Genomic DNA, 20,153 nt, shown 5'->3' with positions numbered 1-20,153 from the left:
CTTTCGGCACCGCGATAGGCTGTGAGGAGATGTTTTGGGAACGGCGGGTCTTCCTGACGTAGGTGACCATCTCCTGTAGGGCTGTTGCTGACCCTGGAGTAGGTCTTGGTGCCCCTAGGGTGGAGGTAGGGGTTGTCCTGGTGTCTCCGGGGACAACGAGCTTAATCTACTGAGGGAAAGCAGGGGTTGCTAGGAAGGAGCTGAACGTGAGTCTGTCACGTGCAAGAATGTAAGGAAGGTCGGGCGCAGATCTGGCCAGTGGATGCCTTTGACTCACACCTGGAATGAGTTGATGTGGTCAAGGGGTTCCATCCTGGCAGGGGCAGGTGGTCTTGGTCTCCCAGGTTGTCTACATAGCTGAGCAGGGCAGTGGTGGTGGCTGGCATGAGAGTGAAGGTCAAAGGCTACTCTCGGGAGCCCCACTTTCAGCAGTGGGTCTCATCCTGGCACTGCCTTGACCTGGACCTTTCTGAAAGGCAATCACAGTACCTACAGTGCAGAGTTGTTGTATAATGCGTACGTGTCAAACGCCTACCCTGTGCTTGGCACATTGAAGGTGTCCGGTACATGGGGACTGTTGGTTGTAGCAGGATCCGTACAGATGCACATACAGAAACCACACCAGTATGTGAACATTACAGCAAGTGCATGCCCCGTCTGGACACGTGCTGTACCTGAATATGAACACATTCTTTTTTATTTGAAAAAAACCCCACAAGAGTATACAAATTATAAATATTTTTATAAGCAGAAGTAAGCGCCAGGATTTCCCTGGTGGTCCATTGGTTAAGACTCTGTGCTTCCACTGCAGGGGCCATGGGTTCGATCCCTGGTTGGGGAACTAAGGTCCCGCATGCCACGTGGCACAGCCCAAAAAAATAAAGTAAAATAATAAGCGTAAGTCAGTAAGCTCCATTTTTAAAAGTTTATAAAGGAAAAAATGCATGTTCTCCAATCCGCTCCTTCCCTTCCCTCCAGTGGTGTCCACTGTTGACCGTATATAGCTTCCTCAACTTTCCCTAAGTATCTGCAAGCATCTGTTTATATACAAGTGTATTCATTTACTTACACAAAAATGAGTCACGCCATGTATATTGGTCCCCATGTGGCTTTTTGTCATTTTATCACGAACCGTTTTCCCAGGTCAGTGGGTATCGGTCAACACCAGTTTCAGTAGTTGTGTTGTATTCCACGGTGTGAGTGCACCATAATTTATCCCACTGTAACCTTATTGACTGGTATTTAGTTTCTTTCTAGTTTCTTTCCTGGCATGCCAGTGAACATCTTTATCCAAACGTTTTTATGTCCTTATACTATTTTTCCTTTAGGATAGGTCCTTAGAAATGGGATAACATTTTCATCAATTCTGCCAAATTGCTTTTCAGAAAAGGTGTCCTGAGTTACGTCTACCGACAGTGTAAAAAAAGTGCCCGTCAATGTTTTATTTTTGCTAGTGCCATGGGGGAAGAAAGGTATCTTATAATTTGTGTTTCCTTAATTGCTTGTAAAGTTGAGCATCTTTCCACGTGTTTATTGCCCATTTGTATTTCTTCTTCTGTCAGTTGCCTATCTTAATACTTTGAGGTGCTTGTTTTATTCTAACTAATTCATGGTAGTCTGTACGTTTGGGATCTTGTTAGGAATATTGACCCTCGGTCTGTTTTAAGTGTGGATGGTATTTTCTCTCTGCTTGTCGTCTATTGGTTGCTTTGTCCCGGTGTCATTCTTACACAGGAATGGATGTTCACCCAAATATGCCTGTGCACATAGACATTTAAAAAGGCAGAGAGGCAGTTTGCTGTTGTCAGAAGTTGGGGAAAGTAGGCCTATGTTCAGCCTCCAGGCTTCAGCAAGCCAGTGGGCAAGCCTCCGGAATCCTTGGGAGGCAGTTTTGAGGCAGGAATACTTACAGTTCATCATCCCATTGTTCTCAGCATCCTCGGAAGCAGTGACCATATCCTTATTTTCCAAGGATTTTTATAACTATATTTTGTCCTGGATTCTATCCAGGACATCCCTGTGTTTCGGAATAGTTTTTCTTTTGTCTTTCTCTGGATTGAAGTGGAAAACTATTTAGAGTTACCCTTGGGCAGCCCCTGGAGGATCAGATAAGGATCAGGAAGTCTGCCAGAGGCCAGGCGGGCTGGGGTTTGTGTGTGTGTGTTATGTCCGGCTGTTCTCATTTCCTGCCCCTCACGGCCAGGCATGCATGGCTGAAGGGGCCGCAGCTCATGGTGTCTCCTCACCGGTGTCCTTAAACTTCCCCTGAGTGTGTGTGTCTGTGCGTGTGTGTGTGTGTGTGTGTGTGTGTGTGTGTGTGTGTGTCCTGCCAGGTCAGGGGCTATCTGATTTTCCTGTTGTGCTGACTCACTGAATCTAATGAGGAAGGTGCGGCTGAGTCAGTGATGAATGGGTTTGAGTTGTAATACATATATTTTTAGTTGACATGTCTTTTTCTTAGTTTAAAAGATAAAGAATGAGAAACGGACACATGGAGACCTTTCTAGAGCCTTTTTTGGGAAATAATTTCAAACTCATAGGAAAGTTTCAAAAAGAACATCCACACACTTTACTTAGACTCATTTATTGGTAATGTTCTATTCCATTTGGTTTATAATATTCTCTCTCTCACTCTCTCCTCTCCCTCCGTCCTCCCTTTTTCTCTCTCTCCCATTTGAGGGTAAGTTATACTCATCCTGGCCCTTTATCCTTAGATACTTCTGTGTATATTTCCAAAGAGCAGGGATTTTTTTTACATAACCACAGTAAGTTACCAACTTCAGTAAATTTAACATGGTTGCCTACTTTAATCTACTGTTTGTATTTTGATCCTATCAATTGACCAAGTTATGTCTTTTATAGCATTTCCCCCTCCCTTTCCCCCAGTATAGATACCCATATTGAATTTTGTCATCATATTTCCATAGCCTCCTTTACTTTGGGACATTTCCACAGTTATGGCAATTTACATTTTTGAATAATACAATACCCCAATGAAAAAAATAGAATATTCCTCATTTGGGGTTTGTCTGATGTCTTTCTCATGATTATATTCATGATCAGATTCGGTTACTGACTCCTGGCTGGAATCCGTCATAGGTGCGTTGTGTTTATCTCAGGATCTGGAGGTGCATGGTGTCCCTCGTTGGTGACATTCATTTCAATCACCCGTCAAGGTGTTGTCTGATTTTTCCATTGTGTCTTTACTGTTCTTTTTTTCCTCCTTGACGTGTGTTAAGAGACACTTTAAGACCCTGCCAATATCCTGCTCGTCAAAATGTCCCCCTAGATTTAGCAGCCACAGGTGACTCTTGCTTGACTGATTCAGTCTTTACCATGAAGGCTGGGAACTGGTTTTCCATTGCCAGCACTCCCTTCACATTTACCAGTCTGGGCTGTGTAAGCCTTTCCTGCAGGAGGCCCTAGTGATGGTGTGTGTCTAACCCCACTGCTGTCATGCCTGGACCCTACCCTGTGCCTGCACTGGTCATCGGCCACCCACACTCTCACTGGAGCCTCCCCCCTTGGCAGGTATGTCATCCAGAATTGAAAGACCTGTGGGAGTCTCCTCCATCCTTCAAGGACAGAGCTAGAGTCAGGAAGAAGCCTGTTCAGGGCCTGGATTATAATGTTAGAAAGTCCTTCCTTCTGTTCTCTCTCCCTGAGATTTTGAGGGTCTCATTTCTATTCTACCATCAGGAGTGACCACAAATAAATCTTACCTCTTACATATATTATGACAGTCATGATCTAATGGGTCCCTCACTTCAATCTGGTGGGGTAGTATGTGCAGAGGACAGGAAGCTGGTGAGTGGGGTGACATTTACCAAGCACTGTCTGTGTCCCAGACACAGTTGGGGGTGTTAGGTATGTGAACTTGGATTTTACAAGAACCCTCTGGAGTGTGCACTATTCCTGTGAAGCTCCAACAGTGCAGGGGTGGTTGTCCATTTTGTGTAACCAGTATCCCCAATACCTACGATAATTAGGTGCTCACTACATATTTGTCAAATGAATAAATGACCTTTACAGATGAGAAAACAGGCCTCAAAAAGGTTATGTAACTTGTCCTCAGCCACAGAGCTGTCGCATGGCAGAGCTGAGGTTCCAGCCCAAGTAGGATGACTCGAGAGCTCTTTTTCTTCATCATTCTATGATAAAATTTATTTTTGGAAGATAGTTGAGAGGAAGAATGTTTTCAAAGTGTTGCTATAGGTTGAAAGGTATAGTTTAGAAATGTTGGCACTGACTCAACATGTGAAGACCATGGTTGGCGTGTGTGACACCCAGGGTCTGCCACCTGGGGTGTCCCATGAACCAAACAGGGCAAGAACTGTGTCCTGCCAGCCTTCCTGGGCCACCTTCCTTCCGGGTGTCTGGGGAGAGGGCTTGTCTTACATTCACTTACTGGTCAGTGTCAGTGTGAGCTGCACCCACTTCTCCCATGTAACTTCTCCCTAACGCAGCTCCGAGCACCTGGGGATGTTGTCTTCTCTGGTCTGCTGCACCTCGGCTGCCTCACCTGTTCATTCTTCAGCTCATGGCACCATGGCATATGGGAAGGCCTGGGGTAACGGATGGAGGGTCTGCCACCCCCTGCAGGTGTGGAGGCCACTTTCAGTGGAAGAGCGTCTCTCTTAGGTCCTTCAGCTATCCCTGCCACAGGCATGGCTGCCTCTCCCTGACTAGCTGGTTTCTCCTGGGGTCTCAGCCAGCTGCCCTGTTGCCAGACCTGTTCCGCACACTCGACCCTTCCCTTCCTTCTTCTCCTCAGGGCCCAGACTTCAAGGCCACCCTCTGAAAGCTCCAAATGCATAGTGTAGACTACTAGACCTCACAACCTCCTCTTCATAGGAGAGTGTAGCCCATCCACAGGGTGCGATTACTGAGCTCTTTAAAATGACCATTCACCCCTGATCTCCCCAACAAAGAACTAGCAGGCTTGTGTTTTAAAATGTAGGTTTTGTTATTATTCAGGTATGGTAAGCCGACAAATCAGGAGATGATTACCACTGAAAGGATAGTTTGTTACCGTTCCTCAGAGGAGGGGGCATGCCGCACCATGGGGGCCACGTGGGGAAGCACCAGGGTCAGTCGGGAGGCAGGGGGAGGGATGGGAAAGCATGGGCAAGAGCCTTTACTGTGGTTTCCTCAGAAAAGAACAGGCAAGGCAGGGTAAGCGGGTTTAGGATCGGCTAGTTTGAATAATTTCAGCAGGCTCTGGAGGGCAGGGGCTATGTGAAGTTATGTGGCACCTGGCCCTGGGGTTTTCAGTGCAGGGGAATGTTGGCTGAATGTGAGTGCTCAGTAGAGAAGGGGGTGGGGGTGTGGGCTCTGGCTTGGTGGGTCTGCATATGAAAGGTGCAGTTGCAGGTGAGTCCTTTATATCTCTAGGAATTGACTAGTCCTGGGAGGGGCAGCCCCTCCAAAGTGAGCAAAGCCCCAGATATCAAAACATCAAAATATTGAAAATAAAAAGGCATGATTAGTACAGCTTGGAATTAGATTTTTTTAAAAAGGTTGAACCAGATCAGATTTATAGCCTGGGCTCTCTTTTCCATGGATGAAGCAAAGGGTCTTTTTGTGTCTTTCATGATGTGCTCATGGGGCTCTGAGGAATGCCACTGGTCCAGGATGGGGTCTAAGGCAAGGCTCTTGGAGTCTGGCTCTGTCTGTTATTTGTGTGAAATCAGACAAGTCAAATGCCTTTCCGAGTCCCAATCTCCTCATCTGTAAGGTGGATTGAACTAATACCAGTACCTACCCCACAGGGCTAGCGTCAGTTTAACCGCTGAGTGTATATTAGACACTCTATATGTGTAGAGTGTCTAATATACACTCAGTCAGGAGGCAGGTAGCTCTTAGTAGAATGTACGTTCCATGAGGGCAGGCTCGGTGTTTTGTCTGATAGGCAAAATAAGTATTTGTTGAATTAATAAATTATAAAATTTAAAAAGAGTTTTTATGCTTTGTTTTCAAATTTAATTTCTGAGTTAGTAAAAAAATTTAAGGAGTTATAAAAGCAGACTCTATTTTAAAAAATGCAGCAAAAGTTCTCCCTTTGTTCCCCCAGCTGCGCAATTCTCATCTTTCTCCCATAGGTAACCATTGTTCTTTGTTTCTTCTGTATCACTCATATTATTGATTAATCACCAGTATAAATTCTGACTTTCCTCTTTTTTACATAATAGGTAGTATATTTATTTATTAAAATAGATTTTTTTGTATTGTGGTAAAATACACATAACAATTACCAGCTTAACCATTTTTAAGTGTATATAGTTTAGTGGCATTAAATACATTTGCATTGTTTTATAACCATCACTACCATTCATCCCTGTAACTCTTTTCATCTGTAAAACTGAAGCTCTATGCCTATTAAACAATAACTCCCCATTGTCCCCTCCCTCCAGCCTCTGGCAAACACCATTACACTTTCTATCTGACCACTCTAAGTAATAGGTAGCATATTATACACACTTTTTTGAACATTGTTTTTTTACTTAACAATGCATCTTTAAAAAAAATCAATCAATATTTTAAAAATTGAAGTATAGTTGATTTCCAATGTTGTGTTAATTTCTGCTGTACAGCAAAGTGATTCAGTTATACATATATACATTCTCTTTTTTTCAATATTCTTTTCCATTATGGTTTATCACAGGATATTGAATATAGTTCTCTGTGCTATACAGTACGATCTTGTTGTTTATCCATTCTATATATAAAAGCTTACATCTGCTAACCCCAGCCTCCCACTCTACCCATCCCCCAACCCCCTCTGCCTTGGCAACCACCAGTCTATTCTCTATGTTCCTGATTCTGTTTCTGTTTCATAGATAGATTCATTTGTATCATAGTTTAGATTCCGCAGTAAGTGATATCATATGGTATTTGTCTTTCTCTTTCTGACTTACTTCATTTAGTATGATAATCTCTAGTTTCATCCATGTGGCTGCAGATGGCATTATGTCATTCTTTTTTATGACTGAGTAGTATTCCATTGTATACATGTACCAAATCTTCTTTATCCATTCATCTGTTGATGGACATTTAGGTTGTTTCCATGTCTTGGTTATTGTGAATAGTGCTGCTATGAACATAGGAATGCATGTATCTTTTTGAAATATAGTTTTGTCTGGATATATGCCCAGGAGTGGGATTGCTGGATCATATGGTAATTCTATTTTTAGTTTTCTGAGGAACCTCCATACTGTTTTCCACAAATTACATTCTGTAATCCACCAAATTACATTCCCACGAACAGTAGAGGAGGGGTCCCTTTTCTGCTTACCCTCTCCAGAATTTGTTACTTGTAGACTTTTTAATGATGGCCATTCTGACCAGTGTGAGGTGGTACCTCATTGTAGTTTTGATTTGCATTTCTCTAATAATTAGCAATGTTGAGCAGCTTTTCATGTGCCCATTGGCCATTTGGATGTCTTCTTTGGAGAAATGTCTATTTAGGTCTTCTGCCCATTTTTCAATTAGTTTTTTTGTTGTTGAGATGTATGAGCTGTTTGTACATTTTGGAAATGACCTTTTCGGTCACATCATTTGCAAATATTTTCTCCTATTCTGTAGGTTGTCCTTTCATTTTGTTTGTGGTTTCCTTTGCTGGGGAAAAGCTTGTGAGTTTGATTAGGTCCATTTGTTTATTTTTGTTTTTATTTCTATTGCCTTGGGAGACTGACCTAAGAAAACATTGGTACGGTTTATGTCAGAGAAAATTTTGCATGATCTCTTGTAGTAGTTTTAGGGTGTCATGTCTTATGTTTAAGTCTTTAAGCCACTTTGAGTTTATTTTTGTGTAAGGTTAGAGGGTGTGTTCTAACTTCATTGATTTACATGTGGCTGTCCAACTTTCCCTGTACCACTTGCTGAAGAGACTGTCTTTTTCCCATTGTATAGTCTCGCCTCCTTTGTTGAAGATTAATTGACCATAGGTATGTGGGCTTATTTCTGGGCTCACTATTCTTTTCCATTGATCCATATGCCTAACAATGTATGTTGAAGATTTTCCATACATTATAAGTCTACAGTGTAACATTTCCATAATTTTTATAGTTGTATACTATTCTGTTGTATGTCTATACTTAACTTACCCGTTTTCTATGATGGACATTTGGGTTGCCTCTTGTGTTTTGATCTTACAGTGATGTAAAATGTCCAGATGTTTCCTTTTTTAATTATTAAAATTTTTATTGGAGTATAGTTAATTTACAATGTTGTGTTAGTTTCAGGTGTACAGCAAAGCGAATCAGTTATACATATGCATATATCCACTCTTTTTTAGATTCTTTTCCCATGTATGGCCCGATGTTTTAAAATAAAATTGTTTAGATTTCTTTGTGCTTTGTTAAAATCAACTTACTTGGCCACCTTAATTCGTACCCTCCCACTTAAGGCTTAGACTTGGAGGTCACCACCTCGCATTTCTGATAGGACAGCAACCTACTGGATGATGAATTTGGGAACCAGCTCTTTTTCCATGAGGAAGGACGTATGCCTTGTCAACATGGAAGCAGCTTTGACCTTGCACTCCCTCTCCCATGCTAATTCCTGACCTGGCTTTCTGTCTTTGGGATGGCAGCAGCTCTTTCGGACCCCACACTTCTCTTGCCCTCACATTCCAGTGGCCTGGGAACACAGCACAGCCAAGAGGGACGACCAGGTCTGGGGAGACTGGGCAGCGCATTTTTCTATCAGTAGGCTGTCAAGGCCCACAGGGTTTCCTTCCAGCCCACCAGGCTCCACACACACTCAGAGCTCGCTCCCAGGCAGCCCGTGCAGGACCCCCCGCCAGGCCCGTCCTTGCCTCATTTGACTGCTACTGAATCCTGCCTGCCACACTGGGCCACTGGTTGGTACCCACCGAGTGCAGCATCCCTGATGTGCAGAAGGCCGGGGCGCCCTAGGGTCTGTGTCTTAGCCTTGGTCTCAGGATGGGATGGGTCTCCTCAAGGGTCTGGACCCTCCCAGGTCCGAGCCCCCTGAATAACACATCTTCTCCGTCCTCCGTGAAATGAATGAATGAAAAGTGGCCGTCAGGGTTTCCGATCGCGGTCAAGCCTCAGATCCGTCCCCCTTCCCTCCCTTCCTCCTCCTCCCCGCAGTTCGGCGGGGCTGCCCACACAGGGCAGGCTCTGCCTCTCTCGGACTCGGGCGCGTCAGCCCACAACCTGCTCCTTAGGCTTCGGGATAGGCAGCCTGCTTCCAGCCTTACCTCCTAGCGGAGTGGAGGCCTGTGAAGCCGCTCAGGCCCTCGGAGGGACTGACCTCAGGGCCTATGCAGGGTTGGCAAGTGGGGGCATTTCATGGCCCAGAAAGACGTTTAAGGGAGGAAATAACAAGCAATCCTGCTGGCCGCGGTCCCTCCCGCCCGGAGGTGCCTGGGCTGGCAGGGGTGGGGCCGGCGCTTCCTCTTGCATTTCCTCCTATTGTTCCCGCCCCGCTTCCGGGAATTCTCCCTGACAGGGGCCTGGGCGGGCGGGATGCCGGCGAGGGAGGAGAGCCGGGCCCGCTCTGCGCCCTGACCCGCCGCGCTCTGGCCGCAGCCTCCAGGGTCCGGAACCGGGGGCTCGCCGGCAAACTAGCTGTCTGCACCTCCAGGTCTGCCATCCCTCCACTCCCCTGGCGGCCCTGCCTCCCGCCGCCCCAGGCTGAAGCCTCAGAATTGCCAGGAATTGCCGCTGGGAATCTGGGGGCCAAGTCTGTCTACCAACAAATAATGCAGGAGGCTGCAAATAAGAAAATAGTTTATTTGGGATTTTAAGAATTGCAATTCGGGAGACGCAAATTCGGGTACCTGTGAAAGTATTGGGAGAAAGAGGGACTTTTAAAGACAAAAAGCCTGGAGGTTGTTAAAAGTTGCCTGGCGAGAATTGTGATAGGATCTGAAAGTATTTGTGCTTAAAGAAGCACAGGTTGGGGACTTCCCTGGTGGCGCAGTGGTTGAGAGTCTGCCTACCGATGCAGGGGACACGGGTTCATGCCCCGGTCCGGGAAGATGCCACATGCCGCGGAGCGGCTGGGCCCGTGAGCCATGGCCGCTGAGCCTGTGCGTCCGGAGCCTGTGCTCCACAACGGGAGAGGCCACAACAGTGAGAGGCCCGCGTACCGCAAAAAAAAAAAAAAAAAAAGAATATGCCTGCCAATGCAGGGGACACGGGTTCGAGCCCTGGTCCGGGAAGATCCCACATGCCGCAGAGCAACTAAGCCAGTGCGCCACAACTACTGAGCCTGCGCCCTAGAGCCTGCGAATCATAACTACTGAAGCCCGTGTGGCACAACTACTGAAGTCCATGCACCTAGAGCCTGTGCTCCGCAACAAGAGAAGCCACCACAATGAGAAGCCCGCGCAACGCAAAGAAGAGTAGCCCCCGCTCACCGTTAACTAGAGAGAGCCCACGTGTAGCAACGAAGACCCAACGCAGCCAAAAAAAAAAAAAAGCACAGGTTGTTTTAGGGTAGGGGGTCTATAAGTAGATAGACTCTCCTGAGTTATTTTAGGGAAAGGGTCCGATAAATATCTGGAGTTTCGGGCAGGTGTTCTGGATGACTTCATCAGGTCAAAAGGTCAGATTCCATCCAGGCTGAGACATATATAAGTCACACTTCATTAATGGCCTCCCAGCTCCATTTTATAGAGCTCTGTTACCAATCCCGACTCTATTTTGATTTTCCTTTCACAGGTTCTAGAGCAGGATCCACCGTCAACCTGCTCAAGCAAGTCCCTCCGTTCTGCTGCCCCAGTTTCACAGTGTCGCATTGTTACGCAGAAACTGGGTTTGCCTCTTGGTGGGTGTCGAGCCAAAAGACACAACCAAGTCAAAGACCAGGAGAAGGAAGGATTTATTACTTGCAGCAAGTAAAGTGAAATTTGGGGACCCTTCCCAAAGCAGTGTCTCCCCGAAACAGCAAAATTGGGGAAGTTTTAAGCTATGGGTATATGCATATTCGAGAAGGGGCTTGGGCAGTAGGCAGAGTCCGAGCTTTAATTGACTGAAGGCATGAAGGTCAGAAAAGGTCAACGTCACCATCTCTTAGATTCCAGCTGATCTGGTGGTTGAGTGCCTGAGGGGGGATTTAAATTCTGAACAGCTCAAGAAGTGCTTTAGGCTAGTCTTTGCAATTTAAATAGAACTGGGCGTCTCCACAACTGGTTTGTTACCTTTGCTATTGTTACTTTTGCCTTGATAAGTTTGTCCTTTATGTTCTCTTAAGATCATTATTACTGAGATCTATTCAAGGACAAGGACTGTGGCCAGGATTAGATCACAAAATGGTTTAGGCCAAAAATGGCTTCTCTTATGTCAAGGAGGCCATGCCTGGTTCTCTTTCTCTGGGGACCCCCTACCCCATCTGCTTACAGCATGGATTCAGGGGTTCTCCGCACCTACTGTCTGGTTTTTTAGACATTGCCCACTTCAGTCAACACACTGGTGACAGGGGCCTTCCCCTCGCTGGCTCTGGGATAGAGACTCTCCAGGAGGCCCAGTTTAGTGAGCTATGGTACGAGCCTGCTCTGTTCTGCAAAGGACTATAACACAAACCAGTCCAAATTCTAGGAAATTCCTAGCATCATGAGGGGTGTTAGAACCCTGGAATGAATTTAGCAAACATCTCTCCCTTTAGCCCTATTAAAAAACAAAATTCAACTAAGTACATTTGAAGATCTAATTGGTTTTTTATTCATTGAGTTATGAATCTGACAGCGTCCCATCTAGCAACTAGAAAGGCACTCCAAGGGGTTGTGCAAAATGGAAGATATTATAGGCAGAAGGAGGGTGGGGCAAGAAGGTATTAACAAAAGAATATGAAGGGTTATTTTAAAGTCAGGACATCAACTTTTTTGGGTGGGGAACAGACAGGCAAGGGTTTATCATGCAGATTGCCTCGTCTTCTTCTGGGTGGGGTGGGAGTGGGGTAGAGATGCCCCACAAGACAGATTACCTTTCTGGTGCTTGACCAGAACATTCTAGACTGGCCTATTAAGATTACATTTCTGGGAAAGGTTGAAACTGCGACTAGACCCGGTATTAAATCTAGGTTTGGTATTGGCCTCGTCCTGCAGCGGCTTGAAGCAGGATTTTGGTTCCCCAGCCAGAGATTGAAGTCAGGCCGCGGCAGTGAGAGCGCCGAATTCTAGCCACTAGACCACCAGGGACAGTGTCCAGTGACAAGGCCCTGGCCCGTTGGCTTTGTAGAAATGAATTTCCACAAAGAGGCAGACAGTACTGAAATAAGCAAAGTGTTTATTAGGAGGAAAAACATGTGAATAGACTCACAGGGGCAGGCTCAGAGAAAGGGTCGCACCCTCGTGGTAGTTTGAATCACTTTTATGGGGCATTTCGTCCAGGTTTCCTCTGGCCAATCATCTTGCTTTGCCCGGCTCTGTGTCTGTATTTGGTTTAACTCAGGGTCCTCCTCTGTGTGTGTGTGCATCTCTGAGCCAAGTTGGATTCTAGTGAAGAGGCCTAGACGTAGGTTGACATCACCTACTATGGGGTGGTGCCCCTCGCTTTTTGACCCCTGAGGAGCCTTTCTGCACATGTGTAGTTGGGAAGGCCTCCTTGACCTAGAGAATGAGAAAAATGTGGTCTCTTTTTCTCTTATCTGGTTAGGGTTCAGCTCCTCTCTGCCCCTGCGATTACTGTTATCTTAAAGTGTCCACCGGAGGCCAAGTCCAGCTATTTACCCTGTTCCTGTTGTTGTTTCTATCTGGATGTGTAAACAGGAGGTTGGCTGAAAATGTCTAACCTGGAGCCCATCTATCTCCTGCCTCACACCTTTTGGCAATTGTGAATAATGCTGTTATGAACTTGGGTGTACAAATATCTCCTTGAGGGGCTTCCCTGGTGGCGCAGTGGTTGAGAGTCCGCCTGCCGATGCAGTGGACACGGGTTTGTGACCCGGTCCGAGAAGATCCCACATGCTGTGGAGCAGCTGGGCCTGTGAGCCATGGCCACTGGGCCTGCGCGTCCAGAGCCTGTGCTCCGCCATGGGAGAGGCCACAACAGTGAGAGGCCCGCGTATCGCAAAAAAAAAAAAAAAAAAAATCTCCTTGAGTCCCTGATTTCAATTCTTTTGGGTATTTACTCAGAAGTGGAATTGCCAAATCATATGGTAATCTATATTTATTTATTAAAAGCTTTATAGTGTTTTTTTTTTAAATTTTATTTATTTTTGGCCGTGTTGGGTCTTTGTTACTGCACGTGGGCTTTCTCTAGTTGTGGTGAGTGGGGGCTACTCTTTGTTGTGGTGCACAGGCTCTAGGCACGGGCTTCAGTAGTTGCAGCATGTGGGCTCAGGAGTTGCGGCATGTGGGCTCAGTAGCTGTGGCTCACGGGCTTGGTTGCTCCGCAGCATGTGGGATCTTCCCGGACCAGGGATCGAACCCATGTCCCCTGCATTGGCAGGCAGATTCTTAACCACTGTGCCACCAGGGAAGTCCTGGTAATTCTATATTTAATTTTTTTGAGGAACCGCCATGCTGTTTTCCATTCCAACCAATGGTGTGCAAGGGTTTCAATTTCTCAACATCCTCGTGAGCATTTGTTGTTTTCTGTTTTCTGATAGTAGTAATGGATGTGAAGTGGTACCTCATTGTAAGCAGCCAGTTTTAATAGTCAGCCCGTTAGGTCAAGATGGAAGTTTTATTTCATCAGTAATAAAAACTCATGTTCAAATCAGTTGTTATAGAGACCAGAAAAAGGAAGGTCCCAGATAATAGGTGTGCTATTTATCCATCGGAAAAACAAAAAATTAACAAGCAAATGATGAGAGTACACCTGTGGCTGGTCGTTGTTTGTGTCCTGACAGTAATGTGCAGGAGGCACACCCAAGTCCGATGTAGGCACTGGGCAACGGTTCTGGTTGACACAGGCCACTCGCTGCCCTGGTTTCCTGCCGCTGCTGCAGGATGCAGTTTGCTCACTTTTTAGCTTAGGGACACAACCTTTTTCCTTGGCACTCTTTGAAGGGTACCTTCACTGAACATCAGGTGGTGACCTTCTCTTTCCTAAGAGCTCATCCATCTATGGGCCTCTTCCCCTCAGTCAGAGATGCGGCCTCAGGTGTGTGTGGGGTGATAGTCTCTTGGGAGTGGGGCATGCCTCCCCTGCCCCAGTTTTCCTTTCTCCCTGTCCCCGAAGATAGGAAGGTCTGTGTGTTTTTCATTTATCATCGTTGCTGGCTGAGCTCTGGGAAACCAGTGTAGATGGTCTGTGTAGCTGTGGGTCAGGAGAGCTGCTGGGGCAGAGGAGAATGCAGAGGCAGTGGCGGCGAAACTGCCCCTGCTTTCAGGAGATGCTGCTCTGGTGCACTGTTCAGGTCTGATGGGCAAAACAACCCAGGCAGATGGGGTGGCAGGGCTGGGCCTCTGGGTGGGGGCGGGGCAGAAGGGGTCAAAGTTGACCTTGGGGGAAGTGTCTCTTGTCCTTCTCGTGCAGGGAGAGGGGCCTGGTCTTCCAGGGATGGTGATGGGGTAGCTGGGGGCAGGGCTGCCGGGGGAGCCTTGAGGGGTCCTAGGCATTCTAGGCAGATCAGTTGGTCTGTGGGGCATCCGTGAGGTGGCGGTGGTGAAGGGCATACGGGGGAGGAACTGGGCGCATTAGGCTGCTCTTCTACAGTCTACTTTTCTCTCCTCTCAGGTTCCTGGGGGAGGCCAACGTCCCACTCCGGGAGGTCCTTGCCACCCCCAGTCTGTCTGCCAGCTTCAATGCCCCGCTGCTGGACAGCAAGAAGCAGCCCACAGGGGTAAGTGTCCACCGGCCTCTGCATCTGGCCGGTTTCTGTCTGAGGCTTTGCCCTCCTGACCCCAGTGGGGTGTCAGAGTCCAGCCCCCAGCAACCAGGCCCGGCCTGCCCTGGCTGGAGCTCGGAGTGCCCGGGAGGGGCTCAGGGGTGGAAGGGATGGGAGGGGAAGAGGAGGGACCTGGCCCCACCTGCAGGGCTCCAGTCAGCCTTGCCGCACAGCAGCCTGCCCCTGGGTCACCTCCCGGGCTTGGTTTTTCACTGGAAACCCGAGGTCTTCCCAAGCTTCTCGGCAGCCTTGGTTACGGAGCCTCCATCTGCCTGGTAGCCCTTCCTCACCATCCAGGCCCCTTTTCCAGATCCAGAATATCTGAGTCATCTGGGTCACAGATCACAAGGGAAGGGGAACAGACACCCCCCTCCCCTGCCCACCAGGACCTGTCAGACCCCCTTCCCTTCCTCCATAGTCCTTCCTGCTCTTCCGCCAGCCTTCCCAGTGCTCTCCCAGTCCTTCCAGACAATTCCCAGCCCTCATCTCTGGCCTCCCGTTATTTTTAGTGAGCTAAATATACCCTGCGGGGTTCTTACTTCATGGTCAGTAGAATTCCTGACCTTCCCTCTGGGTCAGCCCCACCTCCCAGGATGCACTGCGGGGACTAACAGTCTGGAAGTACTTCCTCCCAGCGGGGCCCTGGGGAGTCTGTCAGACAGAGTGTGGCTACCTTGCCCGGTGGAGTGTGTGCATGTGCGTGTGTGTGTGTGTGTGTGTGTGTGTGTGTGTGTGTGTGTGTGAGGTTGGGGGCTCTTGGCTGGCTTGGTGAGTCAGGAAGTGGCCGGTCTGGGCAGAGCTCTGAATGGAACCACTGCTGGGAACTGGGAGCTGGAGAAAGAGAGTGAATGACTGAAGTCACACAGTGAATCGGCGTCCAGCCTGGGACACGAATCAGGGGGCACATCTCCTAAGCTCTCAGTCGTGGAAGGGACTTGAATGGACCCCTGGTTCACTGCCCTTCTGATGCTGGAATTTTCTCCTAAGGTGCCTTAGGCCAGTGATGGCTGGGATGCTTCCTTGGTGGGGAAATGCCACTTCTCAGAGAATTCATCCCTTTCTCAGACAGTGCTCACTGGTAGAACATTCTGGTTCCGTGCAGGGTTCGCTGAGCCTGTCTCCATCACCTCTTGAGTCGCTTTTGTCCTCCCTTGGAGCCCTTCAGTCTGCTAATGCTTCCTGTAGTCAGGAAGGGCTCCGGGACTGCTGAGCTACCCTTCTAGGGATCGTGAATTGGGCCAGAGCTGGCTCCTCTGAGACGGAGAGCACGAATGCAGGAGTGGCAGGCATCGAGGCAGCTGGGGAAAGAGGCATTTTGAGTCAGGGGATCTGCTCGGTGCTTCTCCACGGCGTCTCAGGGACAGCGCTGCCTACTTTGCTGAGGGTCGGGCCCCCAGTGCCTCCAACCGGGGTTTCTCGCTTCCTGGCTGGGCCACTCAGTCATCTCCTCGCTCTCGCCCTCTCTGCATCTGCGACGCTGGTGTTTCCCGCCAGTGCTTGCCACTGTGTCACACACCCCTCCAGGAAGGGGCTGTGAGAGCCACAAGGTGATGGGTGGCCGCTGAGCACAGGCTCCGGGAGCTGGGGTAAATTAGGTTCCTGGACCCACCTCCAAGGTGTGCGTGGAGGCTTCTCCACACCCACCAGCAATACTCCAGACACCAGCTGGGTGGCTGCGATTCAACTCAATCCTGACACTATCTACCTGGCCATAGCATCAGATCCTACAGGTTAAATGCTCAGTCCTGCCCCCCACCCCCCTTCAGATACCAGTCGCAAGCCCAGGCTGTTACCTGTGCTTCTGACCAACTGGCTATAAATCAGAGGTTCCCAGAACCTCCTCCACAGTTTCAATGAGTTTGCTAGAGTGGCTCACAGAACTCAGAGAAACATTTTACTTACTAGATTACCAGTTTATTTATTTTTAAAAATTTATTTATTTTGTTATTTTTGGCTGCGTTGGGTCTTCGTTGCTGCACGTGGGCTTTCTCTAGTTGCGGCGAGCGGGGGCTACTCTTGGTTGCAGTGCGCAGGCTTCTCACTGCGGTGGCCTCTCCTGTTGCAGAGCACGGGCTCTAGGCACGCAGGCTTCAGTAGTTGTGGCTCACGGGCTGTAGAGCGCGGGCTCAGTAGTTGTGGCGCACGGGCTTAGCTGCTCTGCGGCATGTGGGATCCTCCCGGACCAGGGCTCGAACCCGTGTCCCCTGCATTGGCAGGGGGATTCTTAAGCACTGTGCCACTGTACTAGTTTATTAGAAAAGGGTATAACTCAGGAATAGCCAGACAGAAGAGACACACAGGCAAGGCATGGGGAAGAGGCACAGAGCTTCCATGCCCTCTCTGGGAGCACAACTCTCTCCAGCTTCCACATGTTCTCCAACACAGAAGCTCTCTGAAACACAGCCTTTAGGGTTTTTATGGAGGCTTCGTGACTTAAGCATGATTGATTAAATCGCTGACCATCAGTGACTGATTCAACCTCCAGCCCCTCTTCCATCCCTGGAGGTTGGGGGTGGGACTGAAGTTACAACCCTCTGTTCACACAGTTGGTCCTCCTGGCAACCAGCCCCATCCTTAGGTGGGGTCCAAAGGTCACTCCATTAACATAACAAGAGACCACCTTTGTCACTCTTGGCACTTAAGAAATTCCAAGAGTCTTGGAAGCCCTAAGCCAGGAAATGTGGACAAAGACGAAATATCTATGAAAAATATATTTTGCTCATCTCAGTGACCAAATATATATGTCTTACAAATCACGATATAGCATGGGGCCTCCTTCCCTGCAGCCCAGGAGGTAGCTCTGGCCTGTGGAGAGGGTCCAGGACCGTCTTCTAGCCCCTGTGATTGTGCTGAGTCACACTGCAGCCCCAGGCAGCTCCCAAGGCCCTCTGAACTGGGGCTCCCCACCCGGGGCCTGGGGCTGGTTGCACGGCAGTTGGGAGCACAGAGAGCTGGGGATTTGCTCAGAAGGGACAGAGAGCCCTGTCAGCGGCTGTGCATTCTCACTGGCCATTTACTGAGGCCGATTTCTGGGCTGAGTCCGATGGACAGAGTTTGCCAGGCATCCCCTGTTGGTTGTAGCTCGGATGACCTCAGAGGGCCAAGGGAACCTGCTGATGGTGTGAGGGGAGTGAAGTCAGGGCTTGTGGGATCCTTAGAAAACCCCAGAGGGACTGAGAGGAGAGGAGGGGCCTGCTGCACGCTGGCCCGTGGGCTCCACCTGCCTGTCGCTCGGCATTCTCACCCAAGTCCCTTCGGATGTGGCGTGCTGGGCTGTGTGCCATGAGAAGATGCCAGAATTATCTAGACGCCTCTGGCCCGAAGGGGAAAACGCTACCCCCGTCCTGGGGGAGCCTCCAGGCCCACGAGGGTGCTGGACACACATGGAGGAAAGAGGCAACATACTCACAAATGTAGTTTGAGAGCAGCTTGCTAATGAGGGTGTGGCTGATACACCACGAAAACCATGTCGGAATCTCCTCAGCCTTAAATGCCAGAGTTGGGTCAGGAGGGGAAACCCGCTGGGTGACAAAACACGTGAAACCCACTGGCGGGGTGGGTCGGGGAGGCAGGAGGGTCCTGTGTATTGGGAGCAGGCGCCGAGGTGAGCGGACACAGTGCTCTGGTGAACCCCTGAGTTTCCTTCAGGTGGTCTGAAGATGCTGCCGACAGCCCCTGCCTCAGCTCAGGGCCACATCTTACCCTCTGCCGGCTGCTGGGTGTCGCCTGAGGGCAAGGTAAATAAGACCCAGGCACATGAAGTGCGTTGGGGGCAGTGTGGGTGGGCTGGTCCATGGTTTGGTCCTGCTAAGCTCAGTGTTGGAGCGCGGTGGCCCAGGAAGGAGGCAGCAAGCCACGGGGCTGAGCATGGCAGGGTGGGCGAAGGGCCTGGGAGCTTGGCCCTGTAACCTGTAGGAGGATCTGATGGGGTTGTCCTCTGTCTCTGCCTGTCCTGGTGTCCTGGTTTCCTGGGCCCTCTTAGCCTGGGGGCCACACAGGACCTTGCAGAATTCTGTGATACTGTTGACAGAATGGCAACATGGGTGACCGAGGTTATCTGCTCCAGGGCAGCGTGCTTTGATGGACACGTGACTGACTGGCAGTGGCCTTGTGATAGGATGTATGCGTGGTGGTGCTGGGGCTGAGGACCTGAGGGACAGGGCTGTCGGATGGAGCACCTTGATGTGGAGGGCCTTAAAGAGGGTCCTACTGAGGGCTGTGGGCCAAAGTCATGGTCTAGGAGAGATGGAGCTCACATACATCCCACAGAAAGAAAATCTCAGCTCTGGTTATGTCTGGAGAAGGGGACACGCTATGAGATATGATGTCCCAGTAAGGATGGGAGTGGTCCTGACCCTGAGTGGGGCCCACAGACATGCCCCCTTTCCTTTAGATCTCAGTAGAGCTAGAGGCCTCCAGTATTAACCAGCTTTGGTCCTGAAGCAGTGGACCCTGGAACCTGCCCCCTGCTGGCGAGATCTGTTCTAGATCCTGGGTTTCGGATCCTCAGAAGCTGCCAGGGATGTTCCTGTTGTTTCTTGATGGCCATGTAAAAGGTGGAGCTGGCTCTGTCTTGGAGGTCTGTTCACAGGCCTGGAGCCACTGGCATGTTGCCAAGCCTTCAGGAGGTTGGGGGTGGGGGGGGGCTCTCAGTGTGGAGGGACCTGATGCTCAGGAAACTCCGGGGGTGAGGTGGGGTGGGGTGGGGTGGGGGCAGGGGTTACCTGGGTGGTCTTGGGATTCAGGGGATGCCGTTCCTTCCTGAGCCTCCACGCTAATGGCACCCAAGCCACGGCATGGAGCAGTTACACTGCCAGGGCTCCACTTCTGCACAGAGCACAGAGATGATGTACCGGAAGCCCCAGGTGGTGAGGGACGGGGGCTGGACAAGGTGAGCCCCAAGAAACAGGAAGTGGTGTTCTTCAAAGGAATCTGGTCCCAGGGTCAGAGGACCTCAGCCTCCAAGTGTTACGGGGCTTTATTTGTCTCTGCTGGGTGAGATTCCTGTGGTTGCTAGGTTTCTCCACCAATCACGAATCCATTCCCTTTTCTAATGAGTAAGGATGGCGGGGGGAGAGGTATTTTGTGACTCTGTAAATACTTTGCTCCATATCCAGTTTTTACCCAGCAGGTTTGACACCCATTGATATTTCTTGGTTGGATATCGTTTTGATGGTTGCTAAATGGTGATATCTTAAATCAATTATTAATTTTTTTCTGCGTTGATCATCTGGCGTTCCACTGTAAGGAAAAGTGTCCCCCTGTTGTATTTATTCATTTATTTCTATGTGGATTCACGTATTCCTATTTTATTCAATGGTTTAGTCTGTTCCCGTCATTATTTACTG

General features: G+C 49.1%; 1 protein-coding gene across 28 annotated transcripts in view; it reads left to right on the top strand.

Moving 5' to 3' along the window:
- The window catches only part of DYSF (dysferlin), a 222,195-nt gene that overhangs the window by 31,163 nt on the left and 170,879 nt on the right, over window positions 1–20,153 (top strand). For all 28 annotated transcript variants that reach the window (XM_073791260.1, XM_033838318.2, XM_033838329.2 and 25 more), the window contains one exon: window positions 14,655–14,760. In XM_073791260.1, coding sequence (XP_073647361.1) covers window positions 14,655–14,760 — 106 coding nt within the window. The remainder of the gene's footprint in view (window positions 1–14,654; window positions 14,761–20,153) is intronic.

This window comes from Tursiops truncatus, chromosome 14, assembly GCF_011762595.2.
Source record: "Tursiops truncatus isolate mTurTru1 chromosome 14, mTurTru1.mat.Y, whole genome shotgun sequence".
Lineage (NCBI taxonomy): Eukaryota > Metazoa > Chordata > Mammalia > Artiodactyla > Delphinidae > Tursiops > Tursiops truncatus.
This window is presented reverse-complemented; position numbering and strand designations above follow the sequence as displayed.